At 53.9% G+C, this 19,363-nt stretch overlaps 1 protein-coding gene across 3 annotated transcripts in view; it reads left to right on the plus strand.

Moving 5' to 3' along the window:
• Nucleotides 1-2,913: 2,913 nt before the first annotated feature.
• The window catches only part of PPP1R12C (protein phosphatase 1 regulatory subunit 12C), a 31,483-nt gene continuing 15,033 nt past the window's right edge, over nt 2,914-19,363 (plus strand). The window contains exons 1-8 of one of the 3 annotated variants that reach the window (XM_077312951.1): nt 2,914-3,360; nt 13,024-13,154; nt 13,281-13,399; nt 13,523-13,682; nt 15,284-15,428; nt 16,292-16,366; nt 17,400-17,488; nt 19,161-19,303. In XM_077312951.1, coding sequence (XP_077169066.1) covers nt 3,061-3,360; nt 13,024-13,154; nt 13,281-13,399; nt 13,523-13,682; nt 15,284-15,428; nt 16,292-16,366; nt 17,400-17,488; nt 19,161-19,303 — 1,162 coding nt within the window. In that variant the 5' untranslated portion in view covers nt 2,914-3,060. The remainder of the gene's footprint in view (nt 3,361-13,023; nt 13,155-13,280; nt 13,400-13,522; nt 13,683-15,283; nt 15,429-16,291; nt 16,367-17,399; nt 17,489-19,160; nt 19,304-19,363) is intronic. The other 2 variants (XM_077312952.1, XM_077312953.1) reach the window with 2 other exon arrangements.

Here is a 19,363-nt window from a genome sequence, read left to right on the forward strand (position 1 = left end):
ACTGGTACCATGGGGCATATTCCGCATTAGCCCAGGGTAGCGGGAAGCAACTCCCAGAAGTTCAAGCGCTCTTGATCCCGGCTTAAATCCTAGCCGGGGGACTTGCAAAGAAATACGGCACACGGACACAGGAAACGGTACGCTCAGAACCTCGTCTTGCTCGTTGGCATCTGTTCTTAAACTGGTGCCTGCCCAGGAAAACTCACGCCTCGAATAAAACTGTGTAGGCATCCAAGGTGTGAAGCATGGAAAGGAGGTGCATAAATCGGTGCGTTGAAAATTCACTTCCTGCCTCTCTGGCTTAGTCCTCGGAATATACGGGTGCCTGGATCTAAAAATCCCAAGTGCCAGGCTCTCCCACTGACAAACCTGTTCTCCCATTATGTAAATAACAGACTGACCTCCCTGGTTTTCTTTTGGACACGGATCCATCCCCTGGGAGGAAACGGCTGACATGGGGGTGGACTCCAGGGCAATGAAACTGTTGTGTGTGCGATTCCTGAGGACCACGTCATGCTGAGACCCTCGAGTTCTATGATAGGAAAAGATGTGGGTGTGGCAGGAAGTGTAAATGCAATCATGAATGAATTTAGGAGCAGGAGATCATAGAATCACAGAACCATAGAGTTGGAAGGGGCCATACAGGCCATAGAATCACAGAACCATAGAGTTGGAAGGGGCCATACAGGCCATAGAATCATAGAATCATAGAGTTGGAAGGGGCCATACAGGCCATCTAGTCCTGCCCCCTGCTCAACGCAGGATCAGCCCAGAACATCCTAAAGCATCCAAGAAAAGCGCGTATCCAACCTTTGCTTGAAGACTGCCAGTGAGGGGGAGCTCACCACCTCCTTAGGCAGCCTATTCCACTGCTGAACTACTCTGACTGTGAAAATTTTTTTCCTGATATCTAGCCTGTATTGTTGTACTTGTAGTTTAAACCCATTACTGTGTGTCCTCTCCTCTGCAGCCAATTGGAACAGCATTCTGCCCTCCTCCAAGTGTCAACCTTTCAAATACTTAAAGACGGCTATCATGTCCCCTCTCAACCTCCTTTTCTCCAGGTCCCTCAACCTATCTTCATAGGGCTTGGTGTATTTCTTCATAGATGAAAATATAGCAGGATTTACATCGCTTAGTAACCCGTTTGTAAACAACCAAGATTTAGAAAAGATAGTCATATTGAAGCTAGGTAGAGGAGCAAACATAACAAAAGGGCTGGGGGATCATACATAGGGTTGCCAGCTCTGGGTTGGGAAATACCTGGACACTTTGGGGGTGGAGCCAGGAGTGGGTGGGATTTGGGTCAAGGTGGAGAGACCGCAGTGGAGCATACTGCTGTCGAGTGCAAGGAAGGCTGCTCCAGCCATCGTGAAGCCATTCCCATGCGTCACACTTGTACTACTGACAGAAGATTACAAGAGAACACTAGGGGGTGCATTTGAATCAAATGTTTGTTTTTTTTACTTAGGCAATTGTGTGGCATTGCTCTATACTTTGCCCTCGGCCCCATTCTGCACGCTTTGGAAAAGGCACTTTGAATATGCTTTTTGCAGCTGGATTTTCCTGTGCAGAACAGAATGACCCACTTCTAAAGTGCATTGAAAGTGGAAGCCTGTTTCCATTTTAAACCGAAATTGACCATGAAGGGAGTCTTCATGCTTATAATATCGAACCTGTTTGAACCACTGTTACTACAGTCACTGTTGTATATTTGACGTTATTATTGAGATATAGAATTATAATGTACTTGTGCCATGTTGTCCCATGTTTTATGTAAGCTGCCCTGAGCCACAGGAGAGGGCAATCAATCAATCAATCAATCAACAAACAAGTCCTTTTACGTAGCTTTCGTTTTAGGATTAATTACTATGGCAGGGATAGCCAGATGGTGGCTCTCCGTGTACTACAATTCCCACAAGCCCCCGACAGCATGGTCATTGTAGTCCATGACAAAATATGAGTCCAATAGCACCTTTAAGACCAACAAAGATTTATTCAAGGCTTGAGCTTTCATGTGCACGCACACTTCCTCAGGCAACAGAGATCATAAGAGTACAGACATAAGGAATTGTTGTTAGCCCCAAGCTGCTTTTAATTGCTTCTTTTCACAACTGGGAAAGTGTCTGCCCTTAGTCACTAGCCTTAACATTTTTATTGCCCCAATGTTCAACTGAACCCTAAGGACTGATTGGCTTTTCTAGCAAGGAATTATCACACTGTTCATTTGGGAAAAGCTTCTTGTGGCGCAGAGTAATAAGGCAGCAGACATGCAGTCTGAAACTCTGCCCATGAGGCTGGGAGTTCGATCCCAGCAGCCGGCTCAAGGTTGACTCAGCCTTCCATCCTTCCGAGGTGGGTAAAGTGAGTACCCAGCTTGCTGCTGGGGGGTAAACGGTAATGACTAGGGAAGGCAATGGCAAACCACCCCGTATTGAGTCTGCCATGAAAATGCTGGAGGGCGTCACCCCAAGGGTCAGACATGACCCAGTGCTTGCACAGGGGATACCTTTACCTTTGGGATATTGTGATGCTGTGTGCTAATTTGCTCTCTCCTTTACATCTGTCCTCTTATGACCCCTGTTCCATTGCCCGGGGAAGCGTGCCTACACACGGAAGCTCATACTTTGAACAAAACTTTGTCGCTCTTAGAGATGCCCCCTCTGAAGCAGTTGCATTGCTTCAGTTGCACAGCTTCAGACCAACACGGCTGCCCACTTCCATCCACCCGCGTCCATGGACCCCTGAAGAGCCCCTCCCGGAGCCGGAGCTGGACCCGCTTCCCCGTCCCTCCAGAACTCAACCTCCCGAGAGCCTTTGCGAGCAGCGCCTTCAGGCCGCGCAGGCGCCCAAGCCCCGAGCCGCCAGCCGAGGCGGGTCTTGTCGCCTCGCCGCCGCGCGTGGACTCGGTTTCCCGCCGTGCCGCGCGGCGCCCTTCCGGCGCGGTGCTACGGAAGCCGGCGCGCGGGGCTCCTCCTCCTCCTGCTGCTGCGGTCCAGCCCCGGGGAGCGCTGGGCCAGGCGGGCCGCCCAGCCGGGCTGGCGGCGGGGGAAGAGGAAAATGGCGGCGCCGCTGCTGTCCCTCTCCGAGGGGGAGGGCGCCCGGGCGCGGCGGAGGGAGCAGCTGCGGGCCTGGGCCGAGGCCGAGGCGGCGGCGGCGCCTTCCCCGACCCCGTCCCCCGCCGGCGCCTCGCCCCTGCCCGCCCCGGGCCCCGCCGGACGAGCCGTGCGCTTCGACGCCGCCGCCGAGTTCCTGGCCTGCTGCGCCGGGGCCGAGCTGGAGGCCGCAAGGGGGATGCTGAGCGCCGACCCGGCCGCCGTCAACGGGACCAACGCCGACGGCATCAGCGCGCTGCACCAGGTGGGTGGGTGGGTGCCTCTGGGTGTGTGCAGAGCGCCTCCCGGGCGAGCCCGAATACTAGCTCTGTTCTGGCTCTTTCCTTCCTGGGTTCTGGCTCTTTCCTTCCTGGGTTCTAGCTCTGGTCTGGCTCTTTCCTTCCTGGGTTCTGGCTCTTTCCTTCCTGGGTTCTAGCTCTGGTCTGGCTCTTTCCTTCCTGGGTTCTAGCTCTTTCCTTCCTAGCTCTAGTCTAGCCCTTTCCTTCCTGGGTCCTAGCTCTGGTCTACCTCTATCCTTCCTGGGTTCTAGCTCTTTCCTTCCTGGGTTCTAGCACTGGTTTAGCTCTTTCCTTCCTGATGCATTTTATTGTGTTTGTTTATGTGGATGGGCCGCTCAGGGCAGTTTGTCCCGGGACCTCCAGGGCAAGGTGTTGGTTGGCGTACATGTGGCTGATGGGATGGTAAGGAATATTGTGGCCGGCAGGAATGGTTTGTAAAAATCAAGCTGTGGGGGAGATTTCTCCTGTTATTCTGCACTGTGGGTTTTCACGGGCTGAGTCGGCCCATGGAAGGCAAAATACAAGTGTAGTAAAAAATAATAGTTCCTGGGAGCTGGGAGCTGAGCATATGCAGAGTGCTCATTGCCGACGGCTGCCCCATAGCGTCTGGCATGAAACTGTTTCTGATTAAGGACAAAGGTTGCTTTCCCTCTTTCTGCGTGGGTGCTGGCTTTCCTGGTGGAACGGAAGTGTATGATCAGTAATGAAGGTGGTGCCTGGGGTACCTCTGTGGAGCTCAGGGCTGAACCCCAGCCCTTCTTGGAATTTTTGGGGTCTCCAAAAGTGGAGCCGGTCTCTGAGCATATGCAGGGTGCTTGTTGCTGATGGCTCTGTGTCTGCAACCCGCCCCTTGGCCTCTGGCATGAAACTGTTTCAGATTAAGAACTGGGGAGTTCGTCATGGGCTGGAACTCCTGCATCGTTCAATCTGCAGGACGCAGGAGTTGAAAGGGAAAAAAAGGCCTGGCCGTTCAAGCACAGAATAAAAATGAATATTACATAATGGCCCGGTTTGACATAATGGACAGTTTTTTTTTTAAATCTGGGAGAGGAATACAGTGTGTGCTTATATGTTCCCATGGTACAGCCTGGTAAACAGAAACCTTGCATTGTCGAGAGAAGCATTTCTCAGGCGTTCGAGGCCTGAGATTGCAGTTTTATGCACGGAACTGATGGATGAATTCCGTGCCGCCTGCATAACAAACTGCCTTCATGCTCAGTTATGCCCCTGATCCGCATAACCTCCCTTCTCTTTTGCTGATGGCTCCCAACGGCCTCAAGCAGAAAGTTCTGTTCCCCGTCCTCGGGGAAGGGCGGCATATACGCCCCAAAATGAATGAATGAATGAATAATCCTGCTTCTTGTAGATGTCCAAACGTGTTTCAAGGCGACCTGAGCGCTGTTACAGAGACCTAAAGCAGAACTCTGAAATCCCTGCCTAGCCCGTAGATGGCCATCTGGGTAACCTCCTGGATTCTGTGCAACCGAAACGAATTGCAGGCAGCCATCCCTCTCTGGAATCCCTGCCTAGCCCATAGATGGCCATCTGGGTGATTCCACGCGATGAAATGCAGGCCGCCACCCTCCTCTGTACCCACAAGCGGGCCCTGGAAGGGTAGGAGAAGATACCCCTTTCTATCCTGTTTCAATTCCTTCCAGCCTCTGCCATCTGTCATCTTAGGGACGGGAATGGGATGTGGGAATGCTGGTCCTCTCCAAGCTGCAGAACTCCAAGAACCTCGTACAGTCGGTTAATCGCAACGAGTACAACTGTGTGAGGCAAGCCGTCCCGCCTTTCCCGATGCCTTTCCCATATTTCTAGTTGCTCAGGATGCTTCTGCCGGGGCGTGGGGAGCCTTGCAGTTTTATTCATGAAGCACAAACGCATTTTACATAAACTCGCACGGCTTTCTGTATCCTTCCCAGGAGCTCCAGAGAGGCCTACTGGGAGTTCTTGCAATCCTCTCCCGGGATCCCGCAAGGTAGAAATTAGGGCAGAGCGCCAAGGGACCTGCCCGGGGCCCCGAGAATAAACTCAGGTAGCCGAACAGGGACCTGAACCGAGCTTTCCCACGTTTTTGGGGCACGGCCGTCGACGTAGCTGCACGGAACCCGGCCCGAGAAAAGGAAGAGTTTAAACAGGTGCCAGGGATGGGTGGAATGCATTCTTAGTAGCTCGGGCCGGGGTGGAGTTTTGGGGAGACCGGCTCAGTAACTGGGTGGCCGGAGAGGAGGGATCGGTCGAAGAGAGCCGAGAGCTGCTTGTTCGAATCGGGTGCAGGCAGCGTTCTTCCCCCCCCCTCCCCCAGGCAACGCAGAAAGAGCAGAACAGAGCAGCTCTCTTCAGGCAGCTCTCCCCGCCTTGCACCGCTTCCAGGATCGATCGGTTCTGCCTGTGCAGTGTGGCTATACCGAGTCAACCGGGTAAGCCTGAAACCAATTCCCCTGTCCTGGGTTTCTCATTAGGAGGCTCCGGGGCTGCTGTCCCTTACATGCTTCCCACCCCCTCCCGCCGCCCACCCTCCCTCCCTCCCTCCCTCCCCGCTAGTTTTCCATTACTTCATCCTCTCGCTGCTGCTGCCGCTGCTGCTTGGCTTCTCGCCCTGGTCCCCATCCTCCCACCATCTCCCAAAACCAATCTGTCATACTCGGTGGTGGGGGAGCCTCTTCCAGGGGAAGCAGCCGCTGCTTGTAATTCAGGGGGCAGGATGTGAAGTCCAGGGGGGTGGGGAGAATCTGATTCGGAACCAGCTTCCGAAACGCTGCCTAGGCTGAAGGTCGGGGTTCCCCTTGGCTGGTTCGGGCCCGTCGGCCTCGGTTTACCCAGCCGCCCACGAAGAATCTTTTTGCCTAACCAGAGATGCGTTAGGAATTAATTGAGGGGAGAATTATCAAGCCAGCTGAAGGGTGTGGATTCCGCAGACCGGCTTCCAGCGTCCTGAGAAGCTCGGCTTTGAGTCGGGGAAGTTTCTGCACTCCTTAAGATGGCCAAAGATGTGCTGGAAAGGCCTGACGGAAATCTAATGAACCCAAAGGGGAAGCTGTGGGAAAGGTTTCCTCTGGTTGTCTGGGTCGATCTGGTGGCTTCTCCCCAAAACCAAATTAATTGGTGAATTCGAACAGGTGGCGGAATTAAAGTTCCGATCTTTGGCTCTTCTTGAACCAATCTGGGCTGGCCACAGGTGGGCATGACACAGTGACCTCCCGAGTACCCTATTTTAACCCACGTTGCCTCGGGACTCCAGCTGATACCACCTGAGAAACTTCTGTTCATCCCGGACTTGGCCGGCTGCCTCCCGGTTCTTTAAGACTCCGTTCGCAGTGACCGTACAGCAGCTGTTCTGTTCCAGGTCCTTTGGCTCCAGTTTCCTTTCTGGGCCTTATTCAAAGGGCTCTTCAGCCCCTAGGAATGGCCTGGAGCTGGGCAAATCATGGGCCACCTTTTCTGTCAGGTGTCTACCAGGATGCTGGAGGTTATCGGACGCGGCCCCGCAGGAGAAGTCAGCTGAGCCGCTAATGAAGTGGAGTCTGCATGGTACAGCGATGAGGCCTAGTTTAACTCACTGTGCGTCCCCGGCGAATTTCTGCCGTCCCTTTGTCCTCTCAACCTCCCCGAACCTCCCCGCCACGGCATTTGTGAGCATAAACTAGCGTTGCCCTGAATTCCTTTGAGGAAGGGCGGGCTCGAAGCATCGTGAATCCAAGGCCAGAAACGAGGCGTCTCTCATTGTGGGGAAACGCCCGTTCCGTGCTCTTCCAGCGAATGTGGAAAATGCGTGTCACTCAGGCTTCTCCGGCTCCTAGTCATGCAGAGGGGTCTTTTAAAGGTTCACACGCCAGGGGTTTGTTGTGCGGAGTTTTTGCCAGCAGTCGTTATGTTTGGGTACTAACCAGAGCCAAGGTAGCAGTGCATCTCCCCACAGATGGGGCTTGGGCTGTAAGAGCATCTAAGCCGGCCTGTGGGTGTACAGTGTTGCGGGTAGCAAAAAAAAAAATCAAGAAGGTATCAATTCCTTGCTGTAATGTGTACGTTTGGCGAAAGTGGGGCTGTTCTAGATACAGGTGGGTGATGCGAACCTCTAACCCAGGGGCGGCCGAACAGTGGTTCCCCAGATGTCCGTGGACTACAGTTCCCATGAGCCCCTGCCAGTGGGCCATGCTAGCAGGGGCTCATAGGAATTGTAGTCCATGGACATCTGAAGAGCCCCAGTTCTAACCCACTTAAGTGTGATGGTTACAGGCTGGATAAATGGGGCCTGTTTGGGTTGTACACTCGATCTGTGGGATGAAGCACCACATCTGGTCTTTCAGAGTTGCCTGGGTTTTAATCTACCCTCTCAGGTGCCCCGCCGGCCTTTCTCTGCCTCCAAGCAAAATTTAGCCATATTGGAACTGTTTGTGTTCTGGAACAGAAGGCCAGGGCTATTTTGGAGACCAAGACCTGTTCCCAAAAGCTTGTTTTTCTCCTAGATGCTGGGAAAAAAGGCCTGGGAGTTGAGCAACGGACCAGTTTCCAAGGTGTAGGCAGAAATAGATCCTATGGTGGATGGGCCTGGGATCTCTGAAGATTCCTTTAAAAACAAAAAAGACGTCTTGGGAGGGGGCTGGGAACTCGCTCAGCTGCAGAGCTACCGTCGAATGCGCAAACCGGCTGCTAATTCAGCCTGGTGGCTGTCAAGGAAATATGAGAGAAGTCTCTTTCTCTCTCTCTCTCTCTCTGTCTCTTTTTAAGTTTCCAATCCTCAGGATGATGGAGAAGACGTGTAGGCGTTTCCGACAAAACGCTTAGAAACAAGAGAGTGTCTGGCTGAGGTTTCCACTAGAATAGAAGAAGAATTCGTCAAAGGTTCAGCGGCAGGGGGGGGAAAGTCTTTAAAACACCCATATCCAACCCTGTTCCAAAGGATTCGAAATGCTTTGGGTTGCAAATGACCCTTCGTCACCGCAATTGCCGAATGTATTGAGAAAGTATCATCTTTGCAGCCTGCTTGTCGTGTTCCTTGCCAAACCCAAAACCTTCGCCTTCTAAGCATGCACTGAAGAAGAGCCATTGTACAGGTGGGGTGACCTCGGGATTGGGAATTCCAGGCCTGAGCAGGCCTTCGAGGCAGGTGTGCCCCAGCTCTGGTTCTCTTGGCCTAGTGGAGTTTGAGTAGCATTGCGGAACGGGAGGGAAGGGGGATCAGAGCCCAAACTCCTGGGTTCCCGAAAAGAGAACGAAGCCCAGAGCGGAGCTTGCATAACATGTCCTGTCCGGGAATGTTTCCGAAGAGCTTTGGCCAACAGCAGCTGGCCCGCTCGTGTTTGTGGAAAATGAAATCTTCGCATTCCAAGCTGAGGCTATTAATATCGGCAGAAAGCTGGTTTGGGTGAAACGGGCACGGAGAACGATGCCGGCCAGAATCCTCTTCCCCCCCCCCTCCATACCGCCTTCGATCCATACAAGGGGAGCGGGAAGGAAGCACCAGCCTCTTTCTCTCCAGGGCAAGGCAGGTCCATGCTTGGGGAATTTGGATCTGGTATCCTCCGAGCTCTGCCCCAGAGCCTGCTTTGAACACAGAGTTCCTTCGAGTTCTCTTGAACTGGACCTAAGGCCACCCATCTGGGAGTTCAGCTCAATTTAAGCGGCCCTTTCCTTCCCAAAGGACACCCCGCCTGTTCTGCCATCACCGGAGCATTAAGAGGTGACTTTCTGAAATGCGGTCTCCCTTACCTCTCGTAAGGTGCGCTCCCTGAGAAAGCGTGTCCTTCAAGAGCAGGGCGAAACCACCATCCTAAGAAAGTCTTTTTCATTTTAAAGAAAGCATGTTTCTAGTCTTTACAGCTGCAAAGGTAGCATGGAAAGCAGGTGTGAAATAGCCACTGTCCGTCAGAGCTCCTGGTTCCCTTTCACCGTGCAGGAGAACTACATGTGTATGAGCACAGGCATGTTTATAGATTCAGGTGGGTTGCCATGTTGGTCTGAAGTAGCAATGAGGAGGATCTGGGGTCTGTGAGTAAAGGCTGAGGGATTTGGGAATGTTCAGCCAGGAGAAGACGAGGCTAAGAGGAGACAGGATGGCTCTGAAAGGTCGGAGGAAGGCAGAGAACGGTTCCTGTTGGCAGAAGAGGAGAGGATGCACAGTAATGGGTTTACACTATGTGTAGAACGATACCAGCTAGATATCTGGGGGGAAATTTTCACAGTCAGAGTAGTTCAGCAGTGTAAAGTGCTGTCTTAAGGAGGTGGGGAGCCTCCCCCCCTCACTGGAGGTCTCCAAGCAGCAGCTGGACAGATCCTTCTCCTGGATGCTTCAGGCTGATCCTGCATTGAGCAGGGGGTGGGACTAGATGGCCTGTGTGACCCCCTTCCAGATCTATAATTCTATAGCAAAGTCTGAGTCCAGTGGCACCTTCAAGACCAGCAACGTTTCATTCAAGGCATCAATAGATCTAGGATCCAGAAGGCCTCCGTTTTTGTGTGCACACACACACTTCTTTGCATCAGAAGACCAAGCCTGCATGCTCATGAAAGCTGATACCTCGCATAAAGCTTCGCCGGTCTTAAAGGCACCACTGGACTCGAACCTCGTTTGGTGCACTGATATTCACGTGAATCCGTGAGCTCACACTCGCCCCAAACTTCTTTCCCCCCTGGTAAGGAGTCCTGTACCAGCTTTTAATCCTCTTGCTCAGCTCAGCAGCGCATCCTGCATTGAAGGTCCCCAGCCAGCCTCCTGCCCTGCCCTTGCTAGCCTGACCTCATCCAATCTGAGGGACTAAGCAGAATTGGCGCTGGCTGGAATTTGGATGGGAGACCATCGAGGAACACCACGGGCGTGGCACGGAAGCAGGCGGGGCGGACCACCTCTGAGCATCTCTTCTCTCGAAACTCCCGCAATGGTTGTCCTGAGTCGGCTGGGACTCGACGGCAAAAAGGAACACATGCTCAGTCTCCGGCAGCTGCTCCTGAAACGGCACGGCAGGCTTATTCTGGAGCAATGGCTGCGAGAGCCATAATATTTTGAAAACAACGTGTGTGCCGTTCTCCTTGCCACCATTTAAAAGAGACCGGGGGATCTTTTCTCCTCTCTGCCTTGCAAAATGTCCTTTGGAGATAACCCCAGAGTCCAGCTTGCCCTGTCCTCCTCGCTTCCATTCCCTCGACGTTGCTCTGTTTGGAAGGAGCTCAGATGCCCCAGATTCTCCCTCCGTCTCCTCTTGGTACACCCAGCTTGCTGTCTCTCGGCGCCCGAACCAGCTTTAATCCCCGCGGTCCCCTGCCTGCAAATCCGAGGCCTGTGATTAAAAGCAGATGAAAGCCGGCAGATGCGGCAGAGGCCTTCAGTTCCTCCGCCGTCGTCTTGCCGCGAGCCGAAAAGTAGCACAGCTGCATAATCCCGGCAGGGGAAGAGACGTCGAGGGGGGCTGTCATGTGGAGGTCGCCCCGCAGTTTGGGTGCCGATCGCAAGCCGTTTTTCCTCGGGCCTCCTCACGGCACTGTTGCCCTTTTGTTCGTTGGGGTGTTTCAGATCACCTTTGGTGTGGTTTTTGCTAAAGTGCGGAGGACCGGTAAGAAAGGGGCATTAATGTCTTGAGAAAGCCCGGATAAAGCCCCTTGCAGGTGGTACCCAAACTGCGGGGAAACCACTACATTGGGCTTTTTCAACCCTTTGGCCGTGAAGGAGCCCCTGAAATAATTTTCCAGAAGTGATGTCAGCTGGCCACGCCTTCCTGCCCTGCCCCTGGAAATGACATCAGCACCTGCACCCTTCACCCTCCTTCCACTCCCTCCCCCTGCCTTCACTACTACTACGCCTCATGTAGGCCAGAAAGGAGGGCAGGAGCTCAGAAGACAGCCTGGACACCCCACCCCATCCCACAACCTGTTCCCTTCCCTTTGATTTCTATACCCGCAGCCTTTCCACTGAACCCTCCAAGAAAGAGGAGGTGGTTTAAGGCGGGATTTAGTGTGCAAGCTCCGCCCCTTCCCAGGTGCAGAAACCAAGCGATAACTCCCTCATGCTTGAGAGGGAGAGCAATGCAAGCAACCTGTTCCCTACCTTGTGGCAGCAGGGGAAAGGCCACAGACCCTCTCCAGAGCTCCCACAAACCCCTAGGGATCCGTGGACCCCTGGCTGGGAATCCCTGCTGTATGTCAAAGGCCCCCAAGTCTTGTTGGTCCACGTTCCCTCTACACCAAGACTCCTGGCTGGCTGGTATCCAGTGTAGAATTTGGAATCTGGTGTTAGTGCAGGTTATCCCTGTGCTCTTTGAGTGGCTAATGCAGTCACCCGGCGATGGGAGCTGCACTCTTGGGCATGCCACGGTGGACCCACCACCTCCTCCCCAGGCTCCACCGGTTCCTCTTCCTCGCCCCAAAGTCGCTTCTCCTGTTTCGCAAGCGGCGCAGGAAACAAAATTGTCAAGGCCTCGCCATTTTCCTGTTTAAAAAAAAAGCCCCAAACCCACCGACTTCCCTAAGCCAATTATGCAATTTGGCAGGCAGCAGCAAAGTTTATCCAAACATGCCCGGTTGTGCATGATTAATTGCGCAGCTGAAGATAAGCCTCTTAGCCTTGACCTGGAGGCATCAGACGCCTTCAGGTGAGCAGCCAAAAGGACACCGGCTCTGTTTCCTAGCCTCTCCAACTCAGTGAAGGCTCCGGAGGTAGGGGGGGAGAGAGCTAGGAGTGGAACCGGCTGTACTTCCAGAGAAGGGGCTTGCCCCAAATTAAACCACTTTGTGTGTGTGTGTGTGGGGGGGGGGGTGAATAGTCTGCAACCAACTTCCTAAATGTTGTAGTCTTGTATCCCCTTATTTATTTTATTACTTATTTCTTCATTCAGCTTATATCCCGCCCCTTGCTTGACGTCTCAGGGTGACATAGAACATAGAAACGGGAGAATACATTGAAATATGTGTAGCCATCGAGGAAGCAAGGAAATATAACCTGTAGCAGATCACAAAGGCCTAACAGATGAGAGGGACGTTTCGGGCATCGGCACTGCAGTTTCCTGGCGACTGGATCGGTTTTGGGGTCCTTGTCCCTGGCCTTATCCAAAAGCCTGGCGGAAGAGCTCCGTTTTGCAGGCCCTACGGAAGTGTCCCAGTTCCGCTAGGGCCTTGGTCCTCTCTCAGACTAGGGGCGTGATGATCAGAGTACCGATAGTCTCAGTTTGGGCTTGACAGGCCTTGGGTGGGTTGAAAGGAGGCCCCCCCCAGGCCTTTGCTCGACGCCCGCCCCCCAAGAAAGGCAATCCGTTCCTCAGGCCTCTCTTGATTGACTAGTCTTTAATGTTTACGTTTGCTCCGTTTTTCCAGCCGGCATTGGTTTTTGCACATGAGCTCTGCATGTGACAATGTGCTGGCAAAATCGGGAACCGCTTGAGATTTCCCCCGCCCCACTCGAGTGTGTGGCACCCTTGTGTCAGAATGGCTGCCAGCCTCATTGCCGCGTGGCACAAGGAAGACCTTGGCAAAAGGAGGCACCTTCTTGTGGCTGCGGCAAAGGAGGCGAGGCTGCCCGGCAGGGCAAGGGAAGGGGGGGTTCGGCTCTGGGTGTCTGGAAGGGGAGCTGCCTCGTGCCGCGGGGGAGGAGAAGACAGCAGGGGGCTCCTCGGTGACTCTCTCCCCAATGCTCCTTCCAGGCCTGCATCGATGAGAACATGGAGGTGGTGGAGTTTCTGGTGGAGAACGGAGCCGACGTGAACCAGGCCGACAACGAGGGCTGGACGCCGCTCCACGTCGCTGCTTCCTGCGGCTACATAGAAATTGCACAGTGAGTTCGGGGCAGGGGCTCCTGGGAATTGTAGTCATGAACATCTGGAGGACCACAGGTTGACTACCCCTGGTCTGGACAACCCCCAAACCCTCTAACCTAGCGTGGCTTTACCCTCCGGCCCAGATACCTCTTGGACCACGGTGCCAACATTGCCGCGGTGAACAGCGACGGGGACGTGCCGCTGGACATCGCCGAGGCCGACAACATGGAGGCCTTGCTGCGCTCGGAGATTGCCAAGAGAGGTAAGGCGGGAGATCCAGCTGCCGCGGTGTGCCTCGTTCTGCCCTCTCTCTTTTGGGCTGGCTGGGCCTTCACAAGAGGATCTCCATGTTGCCTAAACCCCTCCCCACTGCTTGTGCTTTCAGGGATCGACGTTGAAGTAGCCAAACGAGAGGAGGAGGAGGTGATGCTTCGCGATGCGCGCCAGTGGCTGAACGCCAGCCAAATAGCCGATGAGCCCCACCCCAAAACTGGGGCCACCGCCCTGCATGTGGCAGCTGCCAAGGGCTACGTCGAGGTCATGAGGTGAGATGACATCCCCTTCCCCTTCTAACTGGGTTTGCCTGGCGCTCCTTCAAGCAGATCGCTAAGAGAGCATCCTAGAAACACCACCAGTGGCGATGAAGGGGGAGGTCGGATCCCTCTCACCTGTGCCAGGTGACACACATGGGGCATCCCCACAGGGCACAGTTTCTTGGCCCTGTAGTTAATAAGCCTAAGTTGTAGTCAAAGGGAGTCTGCTCCAAGGCGGAAGATTTAGCACAGCATTGCTGCTGGGGCTGGAAAGGACTTAACTGGAGCAGAAGATTTATCTCACTTACCATGAATCTTTCCTCTCGGCGGGGCAGTTTGTGAGTCACCGAAGACTTTTTAAATGGGGGTTTTATGAGGTAATTGTTATGTTTTTTGTTAGCCACCTTGAGGCAATAAAGTCGTGAGAGGCGGGATATAAATCCAAGAATGAATGAATGAATGAATGAATGAATGAATGAATGAATGAATGAATGAATGAATGAATGAATGAATGAATGAATGAATGAATGAATGACGGAGAGATTGGAGGAACGGTCTCTAAAATAAGCAAATGTTTTCACACTGCCCCTTCGAATTTCAGTTCAGCGGCTAGAATTTCTCGGAGGATGTAGATTCCTGATAAGGGTTTCCCAGCGCATTTGCATCTCCTCTGCCCCAACAGGCCTGAGAACTTTAGTATCACCACCTCCCAGCTCTGTTCTTCCAGCCCATCCCTGGGTGGGTCATTGCGCAGTAATCCTAGATAAGACTTCTCTGGATACTTAGGGGGGTTGTTGTTGGGGGCGGGGGGGGGGTTGTTTTGGTTCTTGTTTTGGAGAAGAGGCTTTCCCAGACATGCCAAACCTCCCTCCGAGCACAGGCAGGGCTTGGGGAAAAGCGTAGGCAAGGTGAACATTGGTCTCCGCCCCAGCCACCTGCCTGCAGGAATATCAGGGCTCTCCCAGCCTCACCTCCCTCACAGGGTGTCTGTTGTGGGGAGAGGAAAGGGAAGGTGATTGGTCAGCTGCTTTGAGACTCCTTTGGGTAGAGAAAAGCGGCATCTAAAAACCAACTCTTCTTCTAAGAACCAACTCTTCTTGTACAGATACCTTTCCTTTCCTCTCCCCGCGACAGACGCCCTGTGCAGTTGATGGGGCTGAGAAAGCTGTAATAGAACTGCTCTGAGGACAGCTGTTAAAGAACTGTGACGAAGCCCAAGCTGGCTGCATGTGGAGGAGCGGGGAATCAAACCCAGTTCTCCAGATTAGAGTCCGCTGCTCTTAACCGCAACACTAAGCTGGCTTTCAGTAGGCAACTGTTCTGGATTGAGACGATGCGAGGGTCTAGAAGGCCAGCTGTTTGCTCCTGCAGCCTAGTTCCCCTCCCTGAGAGGTGGATGGATCTCCAAGGAGGGTGCCGTGGCTCAGCACCAGAGCCTCTGCTCAGCACGCAGAAGGTCCTGAGTTCAATTCCTGGCATTTCCAGTTGCAAATAGGATCGGGACCTGTGTGCCGTGAAAGACACCTGCCCGAGGGAGTTGTAGCCAAGCAGAGGAGGCAGAGCTGGTCTCGCTACCTCAAGGGCCTTGACTCGCTCTCTCCCTTCCCTCTCAGGCTGCTCCTGCAGGCCGGCTACGACCCCAACGTGCAGGACAAGGACGGCTGGACGCCCCTGCACGCGGCGGCCCACTGGGGAGTGGAGGAAGCCTGCCGCCTCCTGGCCGAACACTTCTGCGAGATGGAGGCCCTCAACAACGTGGTGAGTGGCCTGGGGGCAACAGGAGAAACAGCTGAGGAGGATGAGTTTTGACACCTGGCTTCATGGGGCCCTGTAGATCCTGATTAGCAGCGCTGGAGTGGTGCATTGGGTGGGGAGCATCTCTTCTGCTTGAGACCTTGGAGCTGAGCTGCCCAATCGAATACGCCATTCGGACTTGGGCAGCTTTGTACGTGCGGGGATTGGTGGGCGAAAGGAGGGTGGAATTCTAGGAGGATTCCGGGTCTCATGAGCGATAGCAGGAGAGAAAAAATCTCCGTTGTATAAAAATATATGAACCTGGACCGTCGGATGAGATAGTTATGAGAAAATCATTCAATACAGTGGAGCAGGGGTAGTCAAACTGCGGCCCTCCAGATGTCCATGGACTACAATTCCCAGGAGCCCTTGCCAGCGAATGCTGGCAGGGGCTCCTGGGAATTGTAGTCCATGGACATCTGGAGGGCCGCAGTTTGACTACCCCTGAGTGGAGTGTGAATATTGACTGAGTGATAGAATTAAGAGACGGTTTTTATGGAGTCACCGAGGAAGACATGAAGTTGAAAATGAGTTTTTAAGATCCGGGGCTTATGTTGGCCCTAATAAATTGGTTTGTAAATTACTTTTGTCACCCTCAGCTTTGTTTATATGGTTTCTGGAGGTACTTCGGCTGACGGGTCGCTCTGCGGCTGTTCGTCATCGGGGGCTGAATTCGGGTTTTGTTTGTGTGTTAAACATCACCCCAGTTACACCTGAGTTTTCCTGTGCTCTCTGTACCACTTTGATCTGCCGGGCAGCGCCGTTTGGGGACATCTCTAATGGGGCTACCTTGTCCATTCATTTTCTCCCTGCCTCCCCCCATCTAGGGCCAGCGTCCCTGTGACCTCGCAGACGAGGATACTTTGGCCCTGCTGGAGGAGCTGCAGCGTAAGCAGAATGACGTGAGTAACTCGCTTGGCCCGCCCTCCTCCTCCTGCTCCTCCTCCTCCTCCTCTTCACACGGCAGGTGTCAAACTTGCCCAACCTCCTCCCCATAAGGCTCGCTTCTCATATCCACGTAGAGAGCTCCCAGCACCCGGAGCCTTGGCCCTTTCCCTGCCGCGGGGCGCTCCAGGCACCTGGGAAGGCCTCGTTGGGAAATCTCAGAAGTTCCAGTTTGGGCAGCCCAGCTAGGGCGGCGGGAGGGAAACTTGCCGGACTCGTAATGGTGGGACCGAGGCGGCTGCCGTGCGTGAGGTTGAGCTGCTGCCATGCACAGAAGCAGCTGGAAATCTGGCTCGTAGCCAAGAAGTTTGGAAACACTCCCCCAAAAAAGCCTTTTCACAATTCAGCGCTCATCTCGGCCTGCGCCTGCTTGGCACTTTTTAAAAACCGCGCCCAAACCCCACCCCTCGTCTCTGTCGGCTTCCGGCTCCGTCACGAATTTACCACTGCAAGCCCTTTGGGGCAAGGTCCTTGACTTCATTTCTGCTCATCATGGTTGCCGTCGGGCAGATCTTTCTGCACAGGCAACCCGGTCCTGGTTGCGCGGCTCCCGCCGCTTTTGGGTCCCGCCAGCCGCTGCGAGCAGCAAGAGCTGCCGGAAGAGCAGTGAGCCCCGGGCAAGAGGTCAAAGATTGAACCAGACTTGCTTGTCGACTTAATTGGAACCCTCGGGGACTCCCCGAAACAGTTGCTCTTCAGGAGGTGTTAGAGGCGCATTTCTCCCTAGGCCACAGCTGGCCCAACTGTGGCTTTCCCAATGGCCATGGACTACAATTCCCATTAACTGCAATTAGCATGCTGGCAGGGGCTTATGGTAGTTGCAGTCCATGGACACCTGGAGAGCCACTTCTGTCCTTTGAGGACACGAGGGGTTCTCGCTGCACAACCCTGCCCAAACCTGGCCCGTCCCTGCTCTGCCAAGGTCCCTCTAGGCTCCCATTGCTTTTCCCTCGCCTTCGCAGCGGACTTGACCCTCTTCTCTCACCGTAGCTGCGTAGCAAGAAGGAAGCGCACCTGAGGCAGGCCGTGATTGATACCTGCTTGGAGCAGCCCCCTTCGTATACGAGCAAGCACCGAAGGTGAGTGGGGCCGGGACGGTGACAGTACGCTTGTGGCCCTGCCGTTCCTGAAAGCTCAAGCCTGCCTCGTAATAAAGGCCATGTCTTTGGCTTTCCGCCATGGTGTGTGTGTGGGGAGGGGGGTTCCCCAGGAATTGAAGGTGGGCTTCACACTCAGGAAACCTTTCTTGGCATACACAAAAACAATCCAAGGAAACAAAATAGATTAAGCAATATTACGTTCCCACTCTTGCAAACCTGAGTTGTTTATTTGTAACGTGCTCCCAAGGGCATCGGCTACCCTGGCCAGTTTAACGAGATCCTTTTCTGAAAACATTAATTGGATGATGAAAGATTTGGAATTGACTTTGGAGCGGATTGAAGCTTTTTGGGGAGAGAAGACTGGACACTCCCAAATAACATGTGGTAGTGTGTCCAGGACTTTACGACCATGTAGACAAAATGTTTGGGGGGGGGGGGAATCTGATGGAATCTTCCTCAGGACACACTAGAGGGAAAGGAGTTGACTCTGGCAAGAAGGAAAGCCCTCCTTGCCAAATGAGAGTCCAGTTGAGAGAGATAAGCGGGTAGAAGGCGGGCTTCATGGGTCCCGGGCCGAATCTCCGGCATGAGGAGCTAGAAAAGACCGTTCTCTGCCGGAGAGCCTCCGCCAGGTAGAATCGAATCCTCGGCCCGGCTCCTCCAAGCCGCATCCAAAAGCCGTTACCTAAACATGGGCGAGCGCCAAGGACTTGCCTTCCGTCAGCCGTCTGCTCTTAATCCGAGATGCTGCTTCTGGTTTGGCACCCGGTTCGCGGGGAAGCTGCAAAACAAGTTCCTCGGAGGCTTTATTTGGTGTTCCTCGAAGGGCACCTGGGCTCTGTCTCCTGCAGAAATGTTTACCGCTGCGAATTGCACATGTCGGGCCCAGCGAGCCAAAGGGTTGCGGTCACACGGCGAGCCAGTGCCAACTACGCGAGCCTGTGGCACCGCAAACTGGAGCAGGATGGTTACTGGTAGTGAGAGCCAGCTTGGTGTCATGGTTAAGAGCGGTGGTTTCGAATCTGAGAGCCGGGTTTGATTACACACTCCCCCACATGCAGCCAGCTTGGGTGACTTTGGGCTCACCACAGCACTGATAAAGCTGCTCTGACCGAGCAGTTATATCAGGGCTCTCTCAGCCTCACCCACCCCACAGGGTGTCTGTTGTGGGGAGAGGAAAGGGAAGGCGACTGTCAGCCGCTTTGAGCCTCCTTCAGGTAGAGAAAAGCGGCATATAAGTACCAACTCCTCTTGTTCTTCTTCTGCCAGCATTTCTGCCACTTCCACTCCTGTAAGGATGGTTCAGGCAGTAACTAACCTGGTCAGCCCCAGGAAACCAGATCCCATCCGATCTCAGAAGCTAAGCAGGGCCCACCCTGCCTAGTATTTGGATGGGAGGCCTCAAAATATTTAGGTGGTAGTTTCCCCAAGGAACACTAGGGGTCATGACACAGAGGCCAAGTGGCAAACCACTTCTCCACATCCCTTGCCTGGCTGCCCGACAATCCTCAGATCAACCAGCTATGCTAGACGCGCTGTGTGATAAATAGTTTGCAACTGAGTTTGTGCTGGTCAGAGCTGCAAAAGAGTTAAGTGTGTGTTGTCCCCTCCAGTCATCTTCTGCATTTAACCTTCCCCTCTCCCCGTCCAGGAGTTCAGTATGTCGCATGAGCAGCAAAGAGAAGATTTCTGTCCAGGACCAATCGAAGGAGCGCAAGACTTTGGGCACCATCGCTGTCGGCGAGGAGGAGACCAGCTCGGCCTCGGACGGAGAGGAGGCTCCAAACCCCAGTGGTAGGCGAGCGGGAAGTACCCGATCGGCCCTCGTTCCGGTGTAAAGGCAGGCCAGGATAG

The sequence above is a fragment of the Paroedura picta genome, chromosome 16 (assembly GCF_049243985.1).
Source record: "Paroedura picta isolate Pp20150507F chromosome 16, Ppicta_v3.0, whole genome shotgun sequence".
In the NCBI taxonomy this organism is placed as follows: Eukaryota; Metazoa; Chordata; class Lepidosauria; order Squamata; family Gekkonidae; genus Paroedura; species Paroedura picta.